Consider the following 26,812-nt stretch of genomic DNA (forward strand, 5'->3'; position numbering starts at 1 on the left):
AAAAGTAAAGGTCACCTTTCATTTACTCAATCTATAGAATTTATTGTGCACCTACTATGTGACGGGCTGTGCCAACATCAAAGTTGATGAGGTTTGTGTTCCAGATGATGAGCATCAGTGATGGGAGGGGCTGAATTGAGGGCAAGAGCCCATTGCCAGCGGCTGTGGTCGTTCAAAGCAATGGTTCTCAAAACTGGATGTGTATCAGAAGTGCTCCAAGGGCTTGTTTAAAATGTACATTTCTCAGGCTCCACCCTGGACTTCCCAACTAGACAGCTTTGCTTTCAAACTTTCTGATTCTAGAAGTCCCAGATGAGAAATGTGGATGTCTAACAAGCTTACCCCAGTGCTGGTGCACCCAATCATGGAACCACACTTTGAGACTCTCTTGTCCAGACCACAGAAGCCTGGTGCTAGCCGGGGGGGGGGGGGGGGGGGGGGGGGGGAAGACGTCCATTCCAGGCAAGGCTTCAGGGTAGAATGGACAAGGAGTGATGATAGGGACTTGGGAGCTCAGCTGCCTCTTAGTCTGGGCTCCAAGTGTGCCTGTCCCTGAGTAGTCCACATGCCTTTAGGGTCCTGTGGACCTACCACCTGGAGAAAGCAGGAGCTATAGAGTGGGCCTGGCCCTACATTTGGAATTTGCCCTGTGGCCCAGCTGGGACTGGCTTCCTGGGGCAGTCTCTTTCTTTTCCATGTTTGTCCTGAGAAAGCTTCTCTTTTCCCCTCTTCCCTTCCCCTTTCTACTCTGTTCCTCTGGGGGTACTGATAGCACTGATACGTGCAGGTATGGTTCCGCAAGAGTACCCAAGGCGTGTATTGAATTTCGGTCCCGGATCATTTACTGCATGGTGACAGAGAGCGTGTATGTTGTTTGGATTCATGTGCGACTCTCTGTCTTTCTGTTTTGGTTTTTTTTTTTTTTTTTTTCATTGCAAGACCACAGAACCTGCTCTTCAGCTAGCACCAAATAAGAAACTTATGGTGCTGGAGTCCCCATCCCTATGGCATGGCCAAATCTCTTGTGAAGCCCAGCGGAAAATTAGAACATTTACACAGGTCTTCAGAGCATCTGTTTCATTTAAAGCTCCCCATAACCCAAGTTGTTACCGAATTAAACATCGAAACAAACACCAATCAATAGCCTAATAATATTATGCTCTGAAATGTGTGCTTTAATAATGACCGTGAAGGTCTCCAAGGGAGGAATGAGCCTGTGCGTGCACTAAATGGCGATCTACGTTAATTCCTTTACAGCTGCTAGCTTTGAAAGATGGTTCTTGGTTTTTCTTACTGGTGCAGTGTCCTCTTTTCAATGCATCAGAAAGTTCTCCTGGCAAGCTGGCTGTGATCCACCACTGCCACTTTGCTCAGGCTGGCTGCCTTGGAGACACCGACCTTCTCTTTCCTTGCTCTGGACTAGAGAGTTCACTTAGAAACTGGACAGAGACCCAGACCCTGTGACGTGAAGCCAGTGTTCTGTTGGGTACAGGGAATGACACATGTGCAGACACCACATCAGGAAAGGGGCATTCTCCCAAGCTCAGTGATGCTCCATGGCTCTCTGGAAATCGTTCTCTGTCTTTGAGTGATGCTACCAAAGACGGCGACCATAAGACAACAAAGGTGATGGACACAAAGACTACATGAGCACTGAGTATGGAAATTAACCAGCCATGTTTAAGATTATGTTGTAGCCTGGAGCAGACCTTTATCCCAAAGGAAGGTAGCCCACGATCTAGAACATCATCAGCATCTCTACCGAAAGGGTTAGGATTCCCTCTCTCTCTTCTCTGTTTCTCTTCTTTGTTGTTTGTGTGATTATTTTGTTTTTGTTTCTGAAATAGGGTCTCGTATAGCCCAGACTGTGTTAGACCTTACCTTGTATGTAATTTCAACAAATGCTGGGATTACGTGTGTGCACCAGCATGCCCAGTTTTATATGGTGCTAGGGACTGAACCCCGGGCTACATCCCCAGCCATGAGAATTCCCATCACCACCCCTGGGGGAGGAAGAGCTGGGCACTTCTAGTGCAGTTGGGCTTTGGGCTTAGAAGGCCTCACGGACATCAATAATTCCGGCATGACCCTGTCTGTGCTTTATTTGGTATGTAACGCCCCTTCTCTCTGTTCTCACCTACCCGAGACCCAGACTACTTACTCATATTTTCTAATACTATAGACATTATTTGTCTGATTCAACACATACAATGAAAAGTTTAGATATCTAAATCTGTATACATTGGTCCAATAGCATAGATATAACCTCAGAATGTCAGACCTTCCATGCCATTTCTAATATTATTCAAGTCTTGGGTCTCAGTGTTGTTATTCTACTTGTTTGGAGTGGGAATGAGAAGTGGGGGAGGTGGTTGTGTGGTGGAACACAGCATGAGTGAGAGAGTGAAGGCAAGGCTTACAGTTTCTCATGCCTTCCATCTTCTCCGTCAGGCCCACCAGGAAGCACAGCCGAAGGCAGAGGAGGGGCACACCTGGTCATCTGAGAAAACACACACACACACACACACACACACACACACACACACACACACACACACACACACACACACACACACACACACACACACACACACACACACACACCCTCCCGGACATGGTGCGACTGTGCCCTTAATAACCTTTGGAGATCCCAGAAAAAGGAGACAGTCAAAAAGACAACAGACAAACTATTTCAAACAGAGGAGGGGGGAGAAACAGACAGAAAGATTGAAGAATGGTCAGTGGCTTCCAACTAATAGCTTTTAAAGGTTCAGGGCTCTGTGCAGTGTCATTTGGAAGCAAGCACTGGCCAGCTATGGCTAATCTATACCCAACTCCTTTTGTTTCCTATGTGAAGGTGTCTGGCTAGTGGGCTGGCAGAATGCTTTTATTTACTTTAATTTTAGTGCAGCGGCTAACAGTCTCCCCAGACTTCATCACACTGAATACGTTGGCCTGTAAGTACAGATGATCATTCTCTTAGCTAGAATCCTGTCCCAGAGGTTGATTCATGAGCCAGAAGGATGCTCAAACCAGAGACTTCCCTCACTGAGCCCATTTCCATCAGTGACTCAGCTGGACTTGGAAGGCATGGCTGTCAAGATGCAAAGTGGCAAACTAAAACCTGAGTTGGAAGAATAACAGTTCAACATTAGAAGGGGAAGGATTGTGTGAGCACTTCTGTTATCTCAGATCCGGGCTCGTGTGGACAAATGCCATCATGGAAACATGCTAGATACAGGCAGCACACCTGGGACTGTATAGAGGCACCCGCTCTCTAGTTTCCAAGTGGCTACTTTGACGTGGGGGATGGCAGTGGCAATATGATGACTTCTCCTTGCTGCAGAGATAGACCTGAGTGTATGACACCATGGCAATAAAAGTTGAAGACTGTTGAGCATCTGCTATGTGCCAAGCTGCCAAGAAGGCTGTACAGAAAAGTCACAGCAGGCCTGAGACTTCTATTCTTAGAAAGACCTGCCAGCAAGGTTGGCCTTTGGCTGGTGTCTGGTAACTTGGCTTTGAGGATTTTTCCCACCATCCTCAGAACAGATCTGCTTGGTTCATTGTGCCTAACTAAGCTGCTAGTATAAACAATGTGGTTTATGTTGAACGTTCGCTTTCCTTCTGGGAGACAGGTTTCTTGGTATGTGCTAGGCACAGGGAGCCTGTGGGACCAGCCCCCCATAAAAACCCCAGGCACTGAGTCTCTAATGAGCTTTCCTGGTGGACAGCATTTCACACATGTTGTCACAACTCGTTGCTGGGGAAATTAAGCGCTGTCTGTGTGCTCTGCAGGGAGGGGATGCTTGGAAGCGGGTGCCTGGTAACCTCAGACTCACCCACATGCCTTTTCTCTTTGCTCATTTTGCTTTGCATCTTTTCAGTACATCTTAGCAATCAGTGGGATTCCAGGCTGAGTCTTGAGTGGCCTCTAAGCAAATCATTGAAACTAGAGTGGTCGTAGGAGCCCCTGGCCCACAGGCATTTGGCTCATAATATCCCACGCATCTTCATTATTCTTGAGGAATTTCACATGTATACAATGAAACATAATCATATACACCCTAATTTCTCCCTTCAACTTCCGGCTTTACCCTACACCTCTCTCTCCCAACTTCACACCTTCTTTTTTTTCTATTACCCACTAACCATATCAGCACGACCCATGCGCACATGGGTACAGAGCTATCCACTCAAGTGTGGGAAACCTACCACTGGCCACACCCTCAAAGAAGAACAATTTCCCTCAGCAGCCCTATCAACTCCCAGTAGCCCCTCCCCCATCTGTGTGGGAATTTGGGCTAGCTTGGTCTTGTGTAGGTCTTGTGCAGGTACCTACAGGTGAGTGAGCCCTTGAGTACAACAGCCACGTTCTTCTTAACGGCCATTTTGCACGGATTTGTGACTCCCAGACCCAAAGCTTCCTGTTACCTCCAGAGGCTTGCTGCTCTTTGACACTCTGTGCACCTAAGTGGAGAGTCCTGCTGTCCTGAATTTCTGGGATCCCCCCAGCTCACCTCAGGGTCTTTAGGGATGAGAATTAACTGCTGGACAGACCACTTAAAGCTGTAGGGTCAGGGTAGTCACAGCTTTTCAGAGGCATTGAACGTATCCTGTTGGTTTCCTACCAGGTCTCCCCTGCCCCTCTTGGTTGTTAGCTACTGCCTCTAAGACCAAGCCATTCTATTTCGGACAAGGAAAATGCGGTGTGCCAACTGACTAGGGACTAGGGCCGAGTACCATCCTAGGCTTTGCCCACCTGGTGGCCACTAGCCAGTCACTACATCCTTGTCCTGTCAGAAGAAAAGGGACATGCTACACCAAGAGCAAACCTGGGCTCTGACTGGTAATGGCATGTCAGTGCAGTCTCATCATTGTAACAAATGTGCCACGGATGGAATGACAGAGGTTGGGTGGCGGGAGATGACATATGAGGATGTATGGCCTTCCTGCTCAGTTTTACTGTAAACCTAAACTATTCCAAAAGAATGAAATATATTTTTAAATAAAGGCATTTGGTAACCCTCCCAAGTGTGTGTTGGGGGTACACACTGAAGCATCAAGAGATGGATACTCTCTGAAAGGGTAGCTAATTTCCAACGTTACCAAATGCCTTTTCTCTCTCCTTCTCTCTCTCTGTTAAATGCACTGAAATATCTTTGTGGGAGAAGAAATTGTCCCCTTTCTTTGCCAACTGGCAAGTGATGGGCTCATCGTCTCCCCAGCCTGAGAAGGTACAGAACACCCAGTTCTGTCTTGAACTGCATCCTTCACCTAAAATGCCCTGAGGCTGAGAGAGCCAGAGGTTTCTGGTAAAAATGCCCCTGCAATGGACACCCTGTCTCCAGAGGACTCTCTTCTAGGGTGGGAACAATGCCCTGACAGGGGTGGAGAAGGTGAAGAAGGGCCTTGTAACCTGGAGGTGCTATAAACACAAGGGAGGGGGACTCTGGGGGACCCTCCCTGACACCCCCAACTTCAAATCTACCTCTAGTTAGCATTGGGAGTGGTAGCCATTACCACTTAGGGTTTCTCAGCCCGCCATCACACACACACGCACACTCATTGTGTCTTTGATATCTCACCCAGCAAACACAGAGGCAGAGCACCTGTGTTATTCTAATGGTAGTAGACACAGACAATGCCCGGGGTCAGCCCTCCCCACATCAAAAGCACATCACCTCCAGAAGACCAAGGCAGGCAGCACCCAGATGATGGGGAAAGCAAGAAAACCGTGGTGAGTCCTCGCCTGGGTGTGAACTGGGATGGCTTCACTGCCTTTCAGCTGTGCAACCTCAAGCAAATTATTTGACCTCGCTGAGCCTTGCTTCCTCATCCATAAATAGAAGACAAATGATGGTTCCTACCTTACAGAGTATGGAAATTAAATGAGTTAATGCAATTAGAGGCCAGATGTTCATAGTAGGTGCTCACTAAGTATCAGCCACTACTGGTGCTACAGCCGTTGGTATTGCTGGTGTCATTGCTGATGCTGCTGGAAGAAGCCCATTTCCTCAGGGCCACAGTGAAAGAATCCATTCTCAACACCCCTTTCTACAGCTCCCTCCGTTACCTCTCTCCTCCCTCTAAGAAATCTACCACACATACACACATAGTACACACACACACACACACACACACACACACACACACACACACACACAGCATACACACACACACAACCACACACACACACAGTACACACACAACCACACACAACCACACACGCACACACAACCACAGATACTACATACATTCTTGTCCCAAGGCCTTTTTGGAATATTTCCTTTTGGCCCAGCAGGTAATGTATGCATTTAATCCCAGCACTTGGGAGGGAGGCAGACAGGCAGATCTCTGTGAGTTTGAGGTCAGCCTGATCTACATAGCACATTCCAGGACAACCAGAGCCACATAAAGAGACCCTGTCTCAAAAGAAAAAAGGCATGAAGGAACAAACATTGCTTTGGGGGGGTCTCCCAAATAGATACCTCTCCCCTTAAAGTGAATAGCCTGCTCTTCCTGTGAGACACCTCCAATGAGGTCATTTCTACCACCCTGGCACGCCACTCTCAAGATCCTATTATCTTTGTCCTTTTAAGGAGCCTTAACATGGAATAGGACCCAAAGTTTCCTTTGTGTTTTGGTGGTAGTGATGGTGGGTTTTGTTGTTTTGATTACTGCTTTTGCTATTTAGAACATTTGTTTAATGGTGAGGATAAAGCCCAGTCCAAAAAAGAAAAAAAAAAAAAAAAGATGCCAAGCTCGGTCAGTCCCCATCCTTTCCCAAGAACACTAGAGAGGGACTATGTATGGATGGGGCGCACAGCCTCCAGAGAAATGCAAATCCCAGCCGGAGCCATGCACTGTCACTTTGTAGCTAAATGACCTTCTGGAAGTCACTTGAGCTGCTATACCTCATCTGTAAAAAGGGATAATAGGTTCATTTGGGGGAATGTGAGAACATGCATATGAAGTTCTTAGCCCTATGCCTGGCAGGCAGTAAGCAGTCAATACATGCTAAGCTGTCATAATGATGCATTCTAAAACTCAATCAGAATCCATGCTCTGAGCAGCTGTTTGGGAGTAGAGCGGGGGCGGGGGGGGGGTGGAGGAGTGTCAGTCAGCCTGCCTCCCAGCACTCACCGGTTGAATCTAATCTGGAAGCAAGGGTAATTGGGGACCCTTTGCAGAAGCATGCTCACTGCCCTTTGTCACTTGGGTAGCTCCTTCTAGTGAATGGGGCTTGGCCATTGAGATTTCAGTGGCCTACTACAAGGTCACTAGAAACCCACAGATGTGGGTAAATAAACATTTTCAGTTATCAAAGATATTCGGAAAGTCTCACATCTCCTGCTGGGGTTGTGACTTATAAGTCAGTCATCACAGCCTTTTGGGGGATCCTGTTGGAGGCCTTGGCTGCAGCTCAGATACATCACCACACACCCATGCATGTAATGGGAGGGCCCTCTGGGTACCGTACAGATGGCAGCACCCTCATCTGTGAGCCAGGGAGAGTGACGTTGCACATCGATGCCCAGGGCTGCCAGCCGTCTCTTCTGCAGGTTGTAGTGAGGGAAACAGCTGGACCCACCCTTTCTGAATGAACAGTTCCACTTCCAGACTGAGTACCAGGGGAGCTGAGTGGTGGAGGCTTACACAGTGAAGACAGTGTGTGTGTGTCGGGTGGGGGGGGGGTGACACCGGTTCTTTGCTGAGTGTGTTTTAAGGTTACAGGTGCGTTGTCTCACTCACTGCCCCCAAGCGCCCTTTGAGATGGAGATATATCAGTATATCTCCACAACACCGCTGAGAAGCAGGATGCTCCGAGATGCCAAGTCACTTGCTCAAGGACATGGAATGGGGAATGGACAGTGAGGAGATCCAAGCTCGCTGTTCTGCCTGCAGAAATGGGGCTCCTGCCCCAACAGCCTAGGGTGGTGGGGGGCAGAGAGCTGTGCTTTTCAGACTTTATTTTCTCAGTGAAACACTTTAGAACAACAACAAATCTTACAAACAAATCAGGTGTATGGAGCTGCGATGATGGAAGCTGGTTCAGGACTTAGAGCCTGTTTCCTCTTCCTCCGCCCCTCAGGTCTGGAGGAGCCTCTGGGAGCCTTGTGGTTCACAGAACGCAGAGCAGGGCCATTGGGAAGGGTGTGAATCTCAGGGCTTGTTCCTGTTTGTGGAAGGGAAAACAAATGACTCACTAGGTGCTGGGAGGATCCAGCAAGTCCATACAGCGGTGTCTCCTACCCAACTGCTGCTATTATGAGCCTCGCCGACACATTTTCTGGGAAGCATGGTGGTTGGTAACCCCAAAATCTACATCCACTTCCTGGTCCACACAGCCCATTCACTTTACCTTATGTAGCAAAAATGTGACAGAGATCATGACTTTGGGAAGATGTTTCCATGAGCCAAGCAACCCTGCAGTCACCAAAACGGGGTAGGGGGTAGGCTGACAGCAGGCAAAGCCTTGACAGGGAATGTCACTTGATCAGCCCTTTGCTTTCAGAATTCTGGCCACTAGAGCTGTGGGAGGAAGCATTTCTCTGTTGAACCACCGTGGCCTGCTGTAGTGGCGCAGCAGATTAGTACAGGTCCCTGCTTCCGTGTGGCCCAGCCCTATGCTCTGCGTGTCACCTGCTCCACATGAAGAGGAGGGCACAGGGCATGTGCCAGGGCTCTTGAGATACTACATCAAGGGTGCCCGCCTCACTTCGCTCCTTCCCACGGCAAGCAAGGTCAGGTGGGGACCCGCTCTGCTCTCTGGCAACACTCAGAGCAGAAGCCTGGTCACCACTCAGGTTTTCCACTTTTCTCCCAGTCTCAGCTCCAGCAATCACAATGGCAAGTCAGTTATTTGTAACACCCAGATTGTCATTTCTGACAACGGGGCTGCATTTATCTGTTGAGTCTAATGATCGTGTGGACAGGAGCCTTATTTGTGCTGTCACATCCTGCTTTATCACCATCTCCATCCAGACCTGGGGGGGACTCTCCAGATGAGCAGTAATGCCTCCTAGACACTGTGCCTGCTGCAGGTCCTCTCCCGAGAGACTCAGTTCCCTAGCAGCCTTTTTGGGGAATAGGGGCAGTGCCAAGTTAGGTCTGTGCTCTTACAGTACAGCCAGGAGCTGCAGAGGACTAAGTCCAGCATGGGGGTCCTCAGCTGCAGAGATCCCGTCACAAGGCGCCTGCCTAGCCTCCAAGCTGTAGGGACTTCCCCACAACAGCCATCTGGCTCAGATTTTTCAGCTTCACCTCCAGAGAATTTGCTAGAGGCATAACGTAAAAAACCCATAACTCGGCTTTGGTGGGTATTTTTTGGTGGGGGCGGACACCACACCTGCTGAGCGAGTATCACGTGCTCCCTCTGCGCCCACTGGTGTAATTTGGAGAAAGCTCTGCCAAAAGGAATCCCTGGTCTAGTTAAAATGTTAGTTTAAGAGCAGGAAGAAAAGAAGACGTAGTGACTAGGGGGGAAAGCTAGAATTGAGAGCTGGAGGAACCAAATCCAGGCTTCAGCCTGCCACTTCCTAGCTGTGTGACTTGGGCACATGACTAACCTCGGGCTTAGTTTGACATTTAAGGTAGGGAGGTAAATGATGGTCTGGCTTTCTTGCTGATGGGACTAAGCCATCAGAGCCGGGAATCAAAGAGATATGCAAGTGCCTGCCTGGGCCTTGAGGGGGTGAGGATTGCAGGTGCCTCTGTGCCTCTCTGGTTCTGTGTTTTGAACCTCAGGTCAGGACTAGCCATTCCACAATAGACACTGCCCACTGGAGGGCCTCTGTTGGGGGCCTGCTGCCTTCTGGCCATTTGTTGAGGCTACAAATCATCAGAGACATCCAGGAGGATTTCATTCTATGCTGTCCGGTTTCTGCTAGTCATACACTGACTTTCAAACGACGCCGGCTGGTTTCTCTTATCTCTAAAAGAGTGCTATGGTCCGAATCCTTTTCTTCTAAAGGGACTAAATGCAACACATCACAAGGAAAAGAATGCTCGTGCCGTCCCAAAGGACAGAGCGCTTGCAGATGCCAAGGCTTGATCTGCCCCTTACTGAACCATGGCAACTGGATGTGGGTATAGTTTCAAAGTGCGGGTCTGTGCGGGCCTTGAAAGGGTTGGTGGGTGCAGAGAGGAAAAGGCTCGTGAAATAAGTCACAGCGCTCCTGTCTGCTGAGAGCAGGACACCAGGGTGGCTGATCCCAGCCCGGGCTCCCTCCAGTGACTCAGAAGAACAAATGGTGGGTCCAAGTGGGAATTTACTCAACTCCAGGACTGGGAAGGATGAAGACAATGCATTTGTTGTCCTCTACCCTCAGGGAGGACGCATACTCACAAGTGTGGGAGGGAAACTCCAGTACATTGTGCATTGTGAATTAATCAATACTACACTTCTGGGTATTCACAACACACAGCTTGTTTTCAACATGTTTGACTGCAGCGTTGTTGCTATAAATGCCTAAATGGCAGGGACAAGTTTCATCCGGGTCTTTTTGTCCTGGCCTCTGCACATCACATGTTGGCTGGTTCTAAAAGGAAATGGGAAGGACTGGAGAAGGGTCTCTCATTTTGATGAATGTGAAAGCCACCTGGAGAACATTTGGAACATGGGTTCCAGACAGATTCAGCTGCTGGGTGGCACTCACTCTGGGCTCTGCGTTTCTCACTAGGTTCTGGGAATTTCAAATGTAATTGTCTGTCGTCTGCTCTTTGAGTTACACTGATCCAGATCAGCCCTCCTGAATTTTTTTACAACTTTTTTTATTTTGTGTGTTTTCGTGTGTGCTTTCGTGTGTGTGTGTGTGTGTGTGTGTGTGTGTGTGTGTGTTGGTGCACATTCATGTGGCTGCATGTGTGTGTGTGCACGGGGCAACTGGAGCTCAACCTCAAGAGTCATCTCCACCCTGTTTCTTTGAGACAGGGTCTCTCTCTTTGAGACGTGGATCTCGCCCATTATGCTGGGCCAGCTGTCCAGCAAGCCCGAGTGGTTTCTCTGCCTCCACCTCCTGATGCTCTGATTACAAGTGGGCCCCACACCCAACCTTTTTACAAGAGTTCTGGGTACTGAACTTGGGTCTTCATGCTTGCACTGCAAGCATTTATTTACCAACTGAGTTATCTCCTTAGGCCCTCCTCTGCAATTTTGATGTTCACATGAATGCCCTTGCTAAAATATAGACTCTTATTTAAAGAGCTGGGGTCCCACCCCTATCGTATTTTTAACATGATCCCAAACGATGCCTTCAGCCCTCACGCTTGCACTTTAAGTAGTACAGATCTGCTTCATGTAGTTAGGGCAGATCAGCCAGCCCTAGCCAGGCTTTTATTCTGAATGGAGGATTCAAATCATAAAATGCCTGTTGACCCAATATCTTAGATTATAGTCTTGTACCTTTCATTTGTAATTAGCATAGCTGTTTATCTTAACTGCCAGTCAGGTAGGTAATTTTTATATAGCAAGCACTTTAAAGAAATAAATGTCTGGGTCCAATTTGGTACTTTCTCACTAATACTTAGCACACAACATTTCCTCTCCTAAACTTTAATGTACATTTGCTCCAACAGCCAGATTCTGATTAGTGTTAATGCATGGCTAAGGGAATTGAAGCCAGCTTGGCAACAAAGACCCCTCGGAATGAACACATTTCGTTGTTGGCAGCTCTATATTTTTTTTAAAGCGAGAGTCTCTTCTAGAACTATTTCCTCCCAATCAAAATGAAGAGCTGAATTCATCAGTTAACACTCCATAGCAACTAGAAGGCTTTCACTGCTTCCTCCAGCCATTATTTCTCAAGACACAGCCAGGCGTACCCCATTAGCTGCAGCATGAGAGGGAACACTAGCAGGAACTTGATTTCCCTATTGAGATGGGGTAGCCAGGGAAAGCGAGCAAACAGATGTGCACAAGTATGGACAGAGCATATAGAGATTCCAGCAAGTAAAGGAAGATGGAGTCCAACACAATGAGGTCCATGTGTCTTGACAGACACCGGGGACTTGAGCAGCGATTTATATCACAAATCCCAAGTAGATGATCATGGGGGAATTTCGTCAAGCTAGCATGTGGTCCAGGACCTTGGTTAGACAGAGCCCTAAGCCAGAAGGGCAGGCCCTTTCTGATCTGAACATGGCCATTGCTGTTCTCTGCTGAGCTATAATCAACACAAGCTTATCTAATCTTTGTCTTTGCATGACAGCCCTGTTCTTTTCCAAAGCCTGTGTATTGTCTAGCACCCTGTGTCTCTTGCTTTTCCAGTTCAGACATCAGAACAGGCTGACTTACAGCAGCCTCCTTTGCATCTCCAATCCATACTCAGACCCAAATCCCACCCTGGCAGAGAAAACTTCAGCCACCTGCTGACCAGGCCAACAATGCTTATCTTCTCTCTTAACCAGGGCATTCTTGCAGTCCACAGAGCCTATCTGTCAGCTTCTGTTGAACTCAGTAGAAGAGACAGAGCTCCCAGGAGGGCCAAGCAGCTGTCTCTGATGCAGACAGTAAGTGTGTGTGTGTGTGTGTGTGTGTGTGTGTGTGTGTGTGTGTGTGTAAAACCAATGGCTGTATCACTGTTTACATGTATTATGTCATTTGGCCTTGAGGTAGAGCAAATATTATTAGCCCCACTTCATAGATGAGGAAACTGAATCCTAGTGGATATAATCAGGTTCTTTATCAAGCCCATATTTGGCCTTAGACGAATAAAATATGGTCCAGAACACTGTGGTGCTGAGTCTCCTGTGCTCAAGGCTACCCTGGTAATAATTCAGCCTTTCAGAAATATTTATTGAGCTACCATTATGTGTTGGTCAGAAGACAGTCTTGCTAACCAGTGTCTACTGAGCAAGTGCTCTGGGCCACAGGCAGTGCAACCACTTTGGAAGTAAAAGGCAGATAGATCGTCACCCTCAGCATGTGGGCAGGTGTCAGTATCCTCATTGTATAAGTGAGGCGCTGACGCTGGACAGTTTGTAGTCGGAAAGAGCCCCCGCATATCTGGGGAGCTGCCTCGGGCTCTTTCCCTTCTTTCTCTGTACCTCAGACCTCTCAGCCTATATGTTCTGTCTCAAAGTCCACTGCTCTCCCTGTCACTTGGTGGTGCCTCCACAGAGCCCATCTTGCTCTGGTTTCCCTATGTGGCTTTCCCCTCTCCAGGATAGAGTCAGTCGTCTTTGTGGGACTGAAATCCATACCTGGTGCCCTGTAGCTGACCATTCCTCCCATGGCCCAATGTTGCCCTCTGAGGCCATGTCTTGCTCACTGTTCCAGTCTTCCTTTCTCAAGGAGAAATTTCATCCATTGGCCAGTGAGAAGACCACGGTCTCCAAGTATCACTTCCTGATTGCTCCCTCACACCTTACCCATCTTGGCTTCCTTCCTTGCAATTTCAGGCCTAGCAAATCAGCTGTACTTGGCACCTATTTCTTCTGCCTCAGACTCACCTTGCCCTGGATTGCATCCTGGCAATCCATTGTGCACATATGCCCAGGGCTTGGAGCATAGTGAGACTCTTAATCAGTCTTTGTCCCTTGGCCATGTCCTAGGCCTTTCTGAGTCCTTTTATCTTCAGTGAGTTGTCTAACTGCAGCCCCAAGTAGTCCCCTCTGTCTTTTCTCAGGAAAGAGCCATCTTAAAGGTCACCACTGGCTTCCAAATTCCCAAACTCATTTTCTGGTCCAGTCATTGGCAGTTTTGATTCTAAAGCATTTTTCACTGGTGTCTGCACCTCTTGCTTTGAATCTTGACTTCCTGTTGGTTTTTTTGGGGGGAGGGGCACTCTATTCTGTCTTAGGAGTCATTTACCTGCAAGGAACAGAAATCTAAGATAACCCAGAAGAGCCTCTTGGAAGGATTTTTAAGAATCACATGGAATTATAGTGCTCAGGCTTGCCTGAACTCACCATGTAGCCCCCAGTTGGCCTCAGATTTAGGACCATCTTTCTGCCTCAACCTCCCATGTATTGGTATTACAGGTTTAATTCACCATACTTGGCTTGCACTGTTTTAATTATCTCCTTTGGTGAATTCTTCATGTATATAGTCAACAGACAATGCTTCCCAATATAGCACTTTGGTATAATGGTATACTCTGCTCAGAATCCATTGGCACCCTCCTCTATCTCCTACCAAAGAAAACTGAAGCCTTGGTGAGATGCTGCAGGTACCACCAACCTAGCTTCTATGTGTGTTCACTATGCTTGTTGCTATCTGTTATTTCTATTACCATCTCACACATATTGCTATATTGTCTAGCCATCCTACCCAACCCCTAAACAAATTTTCTGCTCCCAGATCTGTTTCTTAGCCTGCACCATTTCTTCTACAAATGTTTGTTTATACATCTTTATTAAAAGCCCATGCATGCTTCAATTTATAGGTCAAATGAACTTTTATGAAGTCTTTACTTCCAATGTAAGTGGCCTTTTTGTCTTCTGAACACTTGAGATGTGAGTCACTTAGCTAACCAGGCTGAGGCCCTGTGCAGAGATTTACATCAAAGGCCATATATATCCATCATGGTGCCTAAAAGTGGGTCCAACCTATAAATAGGATCCCAGTAGGGGGGGCATGAAGTCAGTAGTTGACTTTTTATTTCTGCTCTTAATAAAAGAAAGAAACATCTATGGGCCGTGTGCCCCATCACTGTGACCTAAAGTGGCATACCTCCTCAACTGATAGAGAGACCAACAGTTTGAAGTCGCAGATCCTGGGTAGTTATAGCATGCTGTAAAGTTTGAGTAGATATCTAAAATGTTTTATGACAAAGCAGTTAGTAGTCACCCTAAATCCCAAGCAATGGATCTATATGCTGGTCTCATGGCTGCTGACTCAATGTCTACATCACAGAGCTGCCCTCTGGACACGTGCCTGAGGATCGTGCAAGGAGATCTCAAACAAGACCCATTTCCAGAACAGAGTGAGAAAGACAGTTGCTCCATGTTCGGTGTTGAACTCCTCGGGAATCTGGAGGAGAGTGGAAGGGTATGGAGATGCCTCTGGGAACAAGGAGACCCAGTGGAGTCAGCAAGGCTCTTCCTCCCATCAGTAGGCTTGAGGAGTATGTTTCCAAAACAGACTAGATGAGTCACTGTCACCTATAGACACATCCTTCATCCTTCCAGACACTTCTCTTCTTAGTGACACACAGCTCCTATTTGAAAGTTGTCAATCACAGGCTCCCATCTCCTGTCTCTAACTTGGCCCACTGAGCCAATCATAGATCTTCTCTGAAGTTTGTCCTACTGGAACTTAAGAAAGGAAGCATCTTGGGTCAGCAATATGGCTCAATGAGTGAAAGCATTCTCTACAAGCCTAATAACATGAGATTAAGTACATGTCTGTTTGTGTTTAAAGGGTAGGCAAGAGCAATGGCTCAGTGGTTAAGAACACTTGTTCTTTCAGAGGACCTGGGTTTGATTCCCAGTTCCCACATGGTGGTTCACAGCTGTCTACAAATCCAGTTTCAGTACATTTGACACCCTCCTTTTGACTCCCAGGCTCCAGGCACACACATGGTAAACAAAACACTTATACACATAAAATAAAAATAAATGTTTTTTTTAAAGAAATGGGTGCTGTGGCTTGTATCTGTTAATCCCTGCATGCCTATAACAAGATGGAAGACAGAGACAGGAGAATCACCTGGAAGCTGATGGCCCAGTTAGCCTGAAGCACACAGTACAGCAAAAGCAGGAAAGACCTGCCTCAGCAAGATAGGAGGAGAGAACTGAATTCCAAACAAAAATGCCCTTTGCTCTCTAAATGCCCATCATGGCATGTGCAAACTCTGCTCACACATCACATGCACTGATAATAAATAAAATAATAAGGAAAAACCCTGTCTAGAAAAAAAGAAAAAAAGGAAGTGTCTTCTATTCAAAGTGAGACCAGAGCTCATATATGAGCCTGGGATGCTGTCACTGTTCAAGCCTTTGGAACGAAAGGATGGGGTGAGAGAATGAGGCCCACAGTGAGAAGAGGAAGAGGGAGAGAGAATAAAAGCCTGCAGTTCCTGGTGGATAACCCTCACTCCAGTCACCTGCTGGCCTAGCTACACCCTTGCTGTCCCTATATTTGGAATCTGTGCCAAGAAATTCCTCAGCTGGTTCAGCTTGAATATCTGTCACACACAATCATAGAACCCTGCCTAGAGGCCTCTATCTGGCCCCTGAGTCACTGCTTTGACAGTTTCTGCAATGTCTGCCTCCCTGTCTCCCCCTTTTCCTGGAAATACATTGAGCAATAGTCTTGTTCATCTTCACCATCTCTGTCCACACCAGCAAATATGAGCGAGCACCTGCTCAGTCCCAGGGACGATGGGAGACAGAACCGCCAGTGAGGATCTCTGCCTTCCAGGAGCTTCAGTGCACATCAAAATACGGGAAATTCCAAGGACACTGTGCACATACTGAGCACGGAGCTTTTTTGGAATGAAGAAAACATCAATCATTCCATGTGGAGTTTTTACAGAACACAGACACTCATGGCTGCAGAATATCGTCAACCTTTTAGTACCCAACATCCCTTTCTTGGAAAACTGTCCGCCCCTCAGGACAAAAGGGCGTTTTTTTCTTCATCTTAGTTACTATTTTCATGTTTTCATTGTCTTTGTGAGGTCTTCTTCACCCTGGCCCACTCTAAATCAAAATCAAATCTGCTTGGCCATTTCTTTCTGGATGCCATTTGCAAGCTTAGCCAGCCTCCCTTCCCAGAGCCTAGACATGCCCAGAAACCCCCCATTCCTGAAGCCCTGCTCTCACAGTGAATACCCGGTCTCCAGACAGATCCCATTCCGGAATGCAATCTGGGAATCTCCTGTCTGAATGCCTTCCCATATGTTTTCAGATCCTACTTAACATCAGGGGCTTCCAACGAATTGAATATGAGGTAAAGGAAAAAAGAGCATTACATACATTTCCAAAGAGATAATCTGTGCTCAATGGTACACATTTAAAAATGGGAGACATTTAGCTACAGCTGTGTGTTAGTTAGTTCTCTCGTCACTCTGGTCTAATACCTGACAGAAGCAGCTTTGGAGCAGAGGGCATTTTTTGCTCACAGTTTCAGAGGGTGTGATCCTGCACAGAGGGGAAGGCATGACGGCTGCAACAGCTTGGGCCATGGCAATGGGAGCAAGCAGCATAGCTTGTTCACATAGTAGCAGAACATGAAGCAGAAAGCGTGGGCCAGAATGAGATGTGGACACAGCCTTCAAAGGCTGTCCTTAGCAACTCACTTCTTCTAGCTCAGTCACACATCACAACCTCCCAAAAACAGTGCCATTAACTGAGGACCAAGGCTTCAAACACATGAGCTTATGGGAAATATTTCACACCCAAGCTGTAAGAAGCTAGGAAGAAAACAAGGACTCAAAAATGGGTAGTGTCTGGAATCCCTGTGGGAGGCAGGAGTTGTTCTTGGTTTTACTTATTTATTTGTCTGTTTATCTTTGTTTTGAGACAGAGTAACCCTAGCAGATGTTCCTCCTGCCTCAGCTTCCCAAACAATGGGATTGTAGGCATGCACTGCTGTGCCGGCTCCTGTATCCCTATTGCCCTTCCTCCGAGGGCTCTAGACAGATATTCTGAAACCCAGCTACCAGCCAACTGTATCCAGACTTCCACTGGACAGACACACTGGTGCATTCAAATGGCTCGCCTAGCGAACTCCACTGATTTATGGGTAATCCTTTTTCCTACTTTCCAGGGATACATTTTTCTTTCCCTTCAGTCTGAGATGATAGCTCATCGTTATCTGATTTCTTTCCAAAAACTTAGTGGCTTAAAGGTGATTTATAATCCCCCCCCCCCCATTCTGTGTGTCAGGAATTCGGTCTAGAACCTGCTGGGGTAGTTTTTCTGTTCTACACAACGCCAGAGTATCCTCATTCTGCTGTTTCCAACATCAACAGATTGGGCTGAAGGCCTGAGACGTCTTCCCTTACCTCTCTGGAGGCTCACTGCCTGTCCATGGGGCTGACTGACTTCTGATGGTTTCATGACCACTGGATTTTTCATACCTGGTAACCAGCTTTCCCCAGAGACAGATTGAAGCTGATGGGCCTCTGGAAGTCTAAGACCAGAACTAGTCAAACATCACTTATACCACATTTTACCCATCCAGACAAATCACAAAGCCATCCCACACTCAAGATGATGAAGAATGGGCTTCAATTCTTGATGTGTGCATGCTAAGGAGACAGGAAATAATCATGGCCGTCTGCAGAAACCACCTGCCACAACCCTTTTATCCCGTGTCTTTCTTAAAGGGCTCATGCACTTGCCCGTTGTTGGTTTTAGAAATGTCCATCTAGTCCCAAAGAGGTCTATAAAAAGCAGCTCTCTTTCTGAGTTACTCTTTGCAACCTCATTCAGCCAAAGTGCTCATGCTACAGTCTTCATCCTGAGACCCAACATTTTGACATTGACCTCACTTTCCTGTTGTCAGTGTAAATCCAAATGCTGCACCCCAAATTAATTCTTATTAAACCTTAAACTTTTGGTTTTGCTATGATAATGGTAATATGTGATATATATGTGATCTCTTATGTATTATGTACATATCATATATATACATATATATATCACATGTATGTATATATCACAAACATCAGATTTTCTATACATGGTAACTAGCTTTCCCCAGATGGAAGCCAACAGGCCTCTGAAAGGCTAAGACCAGAACTGACCCATCATTAATTTTACCATGTTTTGACTATCCAGGCAAATCACAAAGCCATCCTAGACTCAAAACATAATTATTATATTAAGATGAACTATAAACCATCTTTAAGCCAGTAAGTTTTTTGAAAAAAATCAGAATATATCAATGCCATATATATGAGATATTATATATGTAATAGTATATACAGCTAACATTTTTGACCAGGGTTGACAGGTTTTTTTCCGCAAAGAGTCAGATGGTATTTTCAGCTTTTAGGCCATACAGACCCTGTTGCAACTACTCAACCCTGTCTTTTGCCAAAAGCAGCTATGCATGATATATAAATTTACACACCTTGTGTTCCAATAAAACTTTCTTTACAAAAGCAGGCAGGTGGCCACACATTGTTCTTAGTTTGCTGATAACTGCTTCAGACCAAAAAGATAAGTTTGTCTTTCAGTGTATTTTTTTTTAATCATTAGCTAATCAGTTTTATCAGAAACCCACTTCTTTTAACCTATAACTGAAAGTATTCATGTGATCAAGAATAAAATATTCCTTTTATGCCCATAGTCATGAAAATGCAGCACACCTTTAAAACATGTTTCCAGGAAGTGTCTAAAGTAGCCACCAGGTGGGACTGTTTCCCTGTGGCAATGTCACAGCCTCCTGGTGACATGCTGTATTAGTTAGCTCTATCATTGCTTCGAGAGGCTGGAGAGATGGCTCAGTGCTCAAGAGAACCTGCTGCTGTTACAGAGGACCCAGGTTCAGTTCCCATCACCCACATGGTGACTCACAACCATCTGTCACTTCTGTCCCACAGGATCTGAACCTTCTTCTAACCTCCCTGAGCAAAGGCATGCCCATGTATGGTGCATGTACATACATGCAAACGAAACAGACACATAAAATAAAATGAATAAAAAATGCCAATCGCTATCATTGCTTTGATAAAGTACCTGGCAAAGAACCTTAGGGAAGAGTTATTTGGCTCACAGTTTGAACTCAGCGCACCGCAGTGGAGAAGTCATGGTGGTAGGAGCTTCAGGCTTCAAAGTAAGGAAGAAAGAGACATGAACACTGGTGCTCTCGTTTGCATCTTTTTATTCAGCTCAGAGCCTCACCACCACCTCACCACTGTGGTGCCACCCACAGTGAGGGTGGGTCTTCTCATCTCTGCTAACCCAGTCTAGAATCTCCTTCAGAGGCAGGCCCAGAGGTTTATTTCATGGTGACTCTAAATCCAATCAAGTAGACAGTCAAGCCTAATTCATCACTGCACTTTGCCTCTCTCTAGTCTACAGGCTGACTAATTCCCCCTTTCCATGCATTTCTGTTTGTCTGAGTCCCACCCCTTCATCTGTGTTTGTGTGTGTTTCTGTTTACAGGCTCACTGACTCTCGTGTCCATCTTTGTGTAGTCTGTCTGCAGTGTGCAACCTCTCTGTATGCATGTATCCTTCCCTTTTTCTTGCCCTCCCCCTCTATATTTTTTGTTTGCTTGTTTGTTTTGTTCAGACAAGGTCTCTCTGTGTAGCCCTAGCTTTCCTGAAGCTCACTCTGTAGACGAGGCTGGCCTCAAACTCTCAAACTCACAAAGATTCTCCTGCCTCGGCCTCCCAAGTGCTGGGATTAAAGATGTTCGCCACCATACCAGGGCCCTTGCTCTTCTCTCTTGACTAACATCAGGTAGATTTTTTTTTTTTTACTATTTACTTTTCTAAATTTTCTGTTCTTAATTCTCAAAATAGATATGTTACATATCTTTCAAATCTAAAAACCTTTCTATTATATAAAAAGAGATGTGGCATGTAAATTATTTAGCCTAGTCCCTGGCACACAGTAAGTACTTAGTGGTTGCATGTATCCTTTTATCCCTCTATGTGACTTTCTAAGTGATTTTTTCCCCCTCACATGGGTCACAATTACCAACAACAAAAAAAGTAGATCTTCTGTCTCCATCAGTAACACTTGGGTATTCTTTCTTACCTCTACCCAGGATATCAGCTATTCACATCTTCTCTGTCATTGCTCTGTTTGTACGTATGTTTGGGGAATTACCAAAATTGGAGGATAAAAGACAAACCAGGAGGCTGTGCACAGTGTGCTTTTGTTCAGACATGAGGAGATAATCCGGTACCTTCCCTAACCCTTCTCTCTGTCCACTCTGAAAATATGTATTGAACACTTGGTGTGCACTAGATGGTAGAACTGAAGCAAATAGGTGTATCCTGCCCTCTTGACTCTCATGGTCTATTTGAAGAAACAGGCAATAGATAAGAGAACAGGTAACTACAGGAAGAAGGATGCAGGAAATGGGAGACAGAGGAGGGGAGAGCTCTTCGAGGAGTTGCCTTTTAAGATGAGACCTAAAAGAGGAGATGAGCTGGCTTCAGCAGGAGGAAGTAAAATGAGAGTGTACTAGGTAGGGAGAGTCAGCAGCAAAGCAGGCATCAGAGGGGCCAGGCCCTGGGCACAGTGAAAGCCGCTGGACAGAGGGGCCAGGCCCCAGGCACAGTGTAAGCCGCTGGACAGAGGGGCCAGACCCCGGGCACAGTGAAAGCTGCTGACAGAATACCTCACAGAAGCGATTTAAGGGAAGGAAATTTCGTTTGGCCAATGCTGTCAGAGAATAAAGTCCATCATGGCACAGACAGCTTAGTGGAGTAACTTTATGGTGCAGAAGAGAATGGCTAAGGCATGTACACATTTTGGTGGAATGGAAGCAGAAAATAAGACCAGCAGGAGATCCTGGCTTAATCCTCAAAGGCCCACTCCCACCTCCAACAGCGATGCCTCCAGTCCCAAAAGTACTACAGCCTCCCAAAACAGCGCCACCTGCTTGGGACCAAGTGTTTGAGCACATGAGCCTGTGAGGGATATTTCAAACCCAAACCATAGCAACTACCCAAGTTTCAGGGAGGTAGCCAGCAGGATCTGACTTACATATTTAAAAGATGCCTCTGACTATGGTAGAGGAGGTCAGATCAGCGGAGCAAGTGAGGAAACAGACACCCCAGGGATGGTGGCAATCTGTTGGGTGGAAAGGAAAGAATAAAGCTGAGAAACAACAAGATAGGCTGATGGATTAGATGGCAAGACAAAGGGGGAAGTTCTGAGGCTAATGCCAGGCTCCTGGTTTTCGTGTCTGAGTGCCCATTTAGGGGAGGGAGAGATGGAACAATCAATAGTTCCATCTCGGGCACATGTCGGGTAGGCAGTCTGAGCCTGAGCTGGAGATATGAATTTAGGGGTTGTCAGTCATGGGGATGGATATGATCAGCTAGTAAAAGGAGAGAGAGAAGACAAGAGAACTGAAGGCCAGGGCTGGAGACTCCAGCAATCAGGGTAGGAACAGGAAAAGGTACCCAACAGTGGGGGGAAAGGAGAGGAATCTGGAGAGAAAAGCTAAGACAGGGCATAACGGCCATGAGGGGGCTGACCTATGGGACAGTGGAGGGCAGTGGTGGGGCAGGGAGGTGGTGACCACCGTGTAACTCACATCAAGAGGCCACAGGTAGTAAGAACAGACAGGGCCTCCCTCTATTGGGCCACGTGAGAGCCACGAGTGACTAGAGCAGCTTTATGGACCAAGGCTGGATGGGAAGATGAAATGCATGATGGGAAAGTGGAGACCACTTATAAAGACAGCTCTTTTGAGAAATTTGGCTATCTGGGGAATCAATGAAGAAATCTACCTACAAAGGCAGAACAACCAAGGGTGGGCTGTCTGGGAATGAGAAATAGTAGCGTGCTTAGAAACCAGCTACTTGATCACTCAGGAGTGAAAGGTCCCGCCTCGGGTTTGTTGTGATTTTTTTTTAAATGATGTGAGCTTACAATTGTGTAACAATTCACAGTTTACCAAGTGTTGTCACACACACCCTGACACTCCTCAAGGCTGTCCTTTGAGGTGTGAGTAGCATGGAGTTACAGATGAGGAGGCTGAAAATTTAGAGGAACTGAGTGTCAAGCTCAAGGTCAGAGTCAGAATGCGCCCCCAAGGCTGTGTTGGTCTAAGCATGGCTGGCACACCCATTGATATTAGATGCCATAGCTGCCCAGCCTGGCTCCATTTAGCTGTGCTTCAAAACCCCTTGGACTTCTACAAACACCCAGTTCTCACCATCAAGTGTCAGAGAAAGGAAGCACAAGACTCCTCAGGGTGGAGACTAACACAGAGGGACTGTGGGTAAGTCACTTCACCTCTGTTCACATCCATAAAATGGGGTTGCTAATAGGACCCGCAGCCCGGGGTTATCATAAAGATGAAGCAGGACTTAAAAGTGCTTGGCTCAGCATTTGCAAATGAAAACTACTCTCTGACGGCTGCCCTGGAAAGCTTTGATAGGTTCCTGCCTGCCTTACCTCCCATCCTATCCCTCACCCCCTCATCCCTGCACATACTCTCATACCCGCACCTCTGTATACACATACCTTCACACCCTAACCAACAAACATACTCTCACTTAAACATATGCTCACTCCACACACATACCCTTCCACCCTACACACACACACACACACACACACACACACACACACACACACACACACACCCTCTCCCCCAACCCTTATCCCTGTGTTCTGTCTGTGAGCACCTTCTCTAGGCCGTGTGGACTCCAGCAGTACACACTTCACGAGGGAGGGATGGGCAACAGACACCTCTGCCCTCTCCAGAGCGAGCCAAGGCAAGACACTGCAGGGTATCTGGAAGAGAGAAGGTCACATCTAGTCTGGCAGGTGGGGTAGACTCCTCACAGGAAGGGGCCGGGAGGGTGGGGAGAACATTCCCCATGGAGCAAGTGGCTGCAGCTGAACAAAGACTCAGGCGCAGCCAGAAAGGGCAGTACATCTTCCGGGGCTGCTGAGGAAGCAAGCTGTAACAACAGCTCTCTGGAGAAGAAGGGCGGGGGATTTTTTCCAGGGGGGGGGGCCTGGGGACAACAGCTGTTGGTGCTATAAGGCCAGCCCAGGGTGGCCTGATGGAGGGAAAGGCTGGCCGCTGGGAGCACTGCCCCAACACAGCCTTGTCCTGAGAGTGTTCTGAACCCCACCTCAGAACAGACTTCATGTCCATAATCCCTGGGGAGGTGTGACCAGACTCCCAGACCTCTTACCATGCCCCTGCAGGTTTGGGAAGGTCCCTCGGCATGTGCTGTGTGACCAATTAAGACTGACCCAGCCTGTCTACTCCTCCCCTCATCCCCATAAACAGCACCCTGAGACTAGCACCCCGTGATCTCCCAAGAAGGGACATGCAAGGGCCACTTCATAGGGTCAGGGAGCTTGTACCCACACCAGCCACCGAGATGCAACATGTGGGGAGGACATGTTCCCTCCCCTCCTGCTGGGTGGTTCCAGGGCACAGCAAACATCTGGGATACCCAAGAGGCAGCAGGTAAAGATGGGATCAGGGCTGGACATTATGTGGAGCCTCCCCTACCACATACTGGGAGAAGGACACAGGCTTTGCCCATCTTGTAAGCTTAGTCAGACCCTGTGGGCCCAGGCTATCCCATCCCGGCTCACCAGATTTGGTAAGGCAAAGCAATAGATAGAAAGCACAGACACAGAAATGTTCTGGTTTAATGTGGGAGGGCAGGTCCAGATGCACGCCCCTAGGGCCACACTCGTGGTTTCTTCATTTGCTCCGTTTCCATCCTACAGAAGAGAATAGCAGAGTCTAGAGACCAAGCCACTACCCTAACTACAGCCCAGATGGGACCTCTATGAAGCAGAGATCACAGAGCAGAAAGCACTTTGCAAGCTACATAAAGCCCTATTACAATGTCTGTCACCTCCACCATTTATGCCAAGTTCATGTACGTTCCTCAGAGCCACAACTTTGGGGAAACTACCAAAGAAATAAACACATACACACACACACAAGACTGAGCGGTGGCATCACAGGTAGCAGGGAAAGGGCCTAGAATTCCTGTCCTGAAGAGAGAAGCCCAGTGGCTACTTACAGGTTGTGTGACCTTGGACCCCACTTGGCCTCTCTGACCCTTAGTTTCTTTTTCAGAAACATGCCCCACCCTTTTCACTCTGGGTTGTATGGGGCTCGAGCAAGACAATGAACAACAGTGCTCTTAGTGAGGCCAACACCTGATGAGCACAATGGCCTGGCACAGTGTGATAGAAGAGCAGACAGCCCGGGATTTTCAGGACTAGAATTTAACACTCAAAAGTCACATCCCTGGGGGTTGCAGCCAGCTGCTGACGGTGCTGGAATTCAAGTACTCTGTCTCTGCTACCCTGCCGTGTCTTTAAAGGTAGCATTGCGCCCTTGATGCTCAGCTCTCAGACACCCTTCATCAAGGTATCCAAGGCGCACCCTCCCATCACCGGACGCTGACTCAGCCCCCCGTGAGCTCCATCTCCCCTTTCACTCTGTGGGTGCCAGAAGGCTCTTGGCCAGCCACCAGCATCCCCCAGACTTCACTGGCTTCTGGTGACAAAGGAGAAGGCCAGATTGGATCTGTTTCAGTACTAAGAGATTTCTCCCAAAGACCTAGGTGATCTGTCTGTCCTCCCTGGGTCATCTAAGCCAGCACAGCACTTCCCTCGTGGTGAGAGCACTCAACTGCAAACACCAGTCAGCCGGCAGGTCCTGGTGAACACGGTATGTGGATTTCTCTGGAGATCCTGACAGGCCACTCACTGTTCTGGGGGCAGGTGGCATCATGCTTGGCCATGCTGCCTGGGAAAATCTTGGGTACCCTCAATTTCTCCAGTTGGAAACATTGATGGGAAGACACTGACTATGGGCCACTTGAGCCCACAGGATTTGGGTGTGAGCTCAGAGGTTTCACTCAATAAATATTTACCTAGCACCTACTGTGTGCCAGGTGCTGTTCTAGGTACCAGAGCGCAACATGGAGGAAAGGTTCCACTCTGGGGGAGCCAGGGTTCCAGTGGAAGCAGAGAGAGCAGGGGAAGAGGAACAAGAAGACAGACTGGTAGAGCTTTGGGGCTAGATGGGGACAATGGAGAAAGAAAAAGTGGGTTGAGGCACAGATTCAAGAAGGTCTTAAAGGAAGTGGGGAAGGGAGCCAGTTGCATGACTGTCAAGACCAGCATCCCACAGGGAGGGTACAGCAAGACAAAGTCCCTAAAACAGACTCATGTCTGGGGCTTTGGTGTGACAAGGAGGCCGCCTGGGTTCAGAGGGGATGGGTAGTTTCGACTTTTGTCCTGATTCCCTGGAAAAAGATTCGTCAGGTTTGCCTGGTAATCCCCAGATGCGTTGGTAGTCTCTCATCCGGATGCTGTAGAGCGGTGTTTCCTACGAGCAGACAGTTGTCTCAACTCTCAGTGACACAGGCTTCTGCAGGGACCGCTTGCAGGTGCTCCTGAGAGAGCAGAAAGATGCCTGGGCTCAAGCACCCTTGCTGATCAGGCAAACCTGATACTGTTTGCCCTCAGGAAGCACAGCCAGGCTCTCTGCGTTGCAATTCCTCTGACAGTCCTCATCTACTTCTCTGCCATGAAGTGGGTGACTGGCAACATGGCCTCCCATGCCAGTCCTACGTGGGTTTTTGTTATAGGTCAGGTTGTTGTCTAAGTTAATAAGCCATCAGTGGGAAATTGCCTTTTACATTGAAATGGACAAAGTAAATGTCAGGGAGGTCTTTCTTCAGCCAGGCCCTTAGTTCAGGGGTTGTCCCTGAACTGACTCCCCTCAACCAGCCTGCTCCTTGAGTTGTATTCTACATGGCTCTTAGCCACTTTTCTCTAGCCTCAGTTTCTCTCTGATCCAGGACTCCCTGAGACAAAGCTCCTTCCTGTGCATGCCTGGGGCCACATTACTCTGAGGTGCAGTGGGCTTTGAGCCCATTGCCGTGCTCCAGTGAGCTGAGTGGACCCACCGCTCACCCTCAAATCCTCTCCCTGTTCCTTCTCCAGGTACAATGGTCCCAACCTGGTTTTGAAGTACAATCGAGCCCAGAAGCGACTAGTGAACATTGCCGTGGATGAGCGCAGCTCACCCTACTACGCACTGAGGGACCGGCAGGGGAACGCCATTGGGGTCACAGCCTGTGACATCGATGGGGACGGCCGTGAAGAGATCTACTTTCTCAACACCAATAACGCCTTCTCAGGTGAGGGTCAGGTTGTCAGTACTCTT

General features: G+C 47.7%; 1 protein-coding gene across 3 annotated transcripts in view; it reads left to right on the plus strand.

The window, feature by feature from the left end:
* The window catches only part of Crtac1 (cartilage acidic protein 1), a 133,750-nt gene that overhangs the window by 44,893 nt on the left and 62,045 nt on the right, over positions 1 to 26,812 (plus strand). For all 3 annotated transcript variants that reach the window (XM_035441827.1, XM_035441828.1, XM_035441829.1), the window contains exon 2: positions 26,590 to 26,786. In XM_035441827.1, the coding sequence (XP_035297718.1) occupies positions 26,590 to 26,786 (197 nt within the window). The remainder of the gene's footprint in view (positions 1 to 26,589; positions 26,787 to 26,812) is intronic.

Source organism: Cricetulus griseus, chromosome 3 (assembly GCF_003668045.3).
Source record: "Cricetulus griseus strain 17A/GY chromosome 3, alternate assembly CriGri-PICRH-1.0, whole genome shotgun sequence".
Classification (NCBI taxonomy): Eukaryota; Metazoa; Chordata; class Mammalia; order Rodentia; family Cricetidae; genus Cricetulus; species Cricetulus griseus.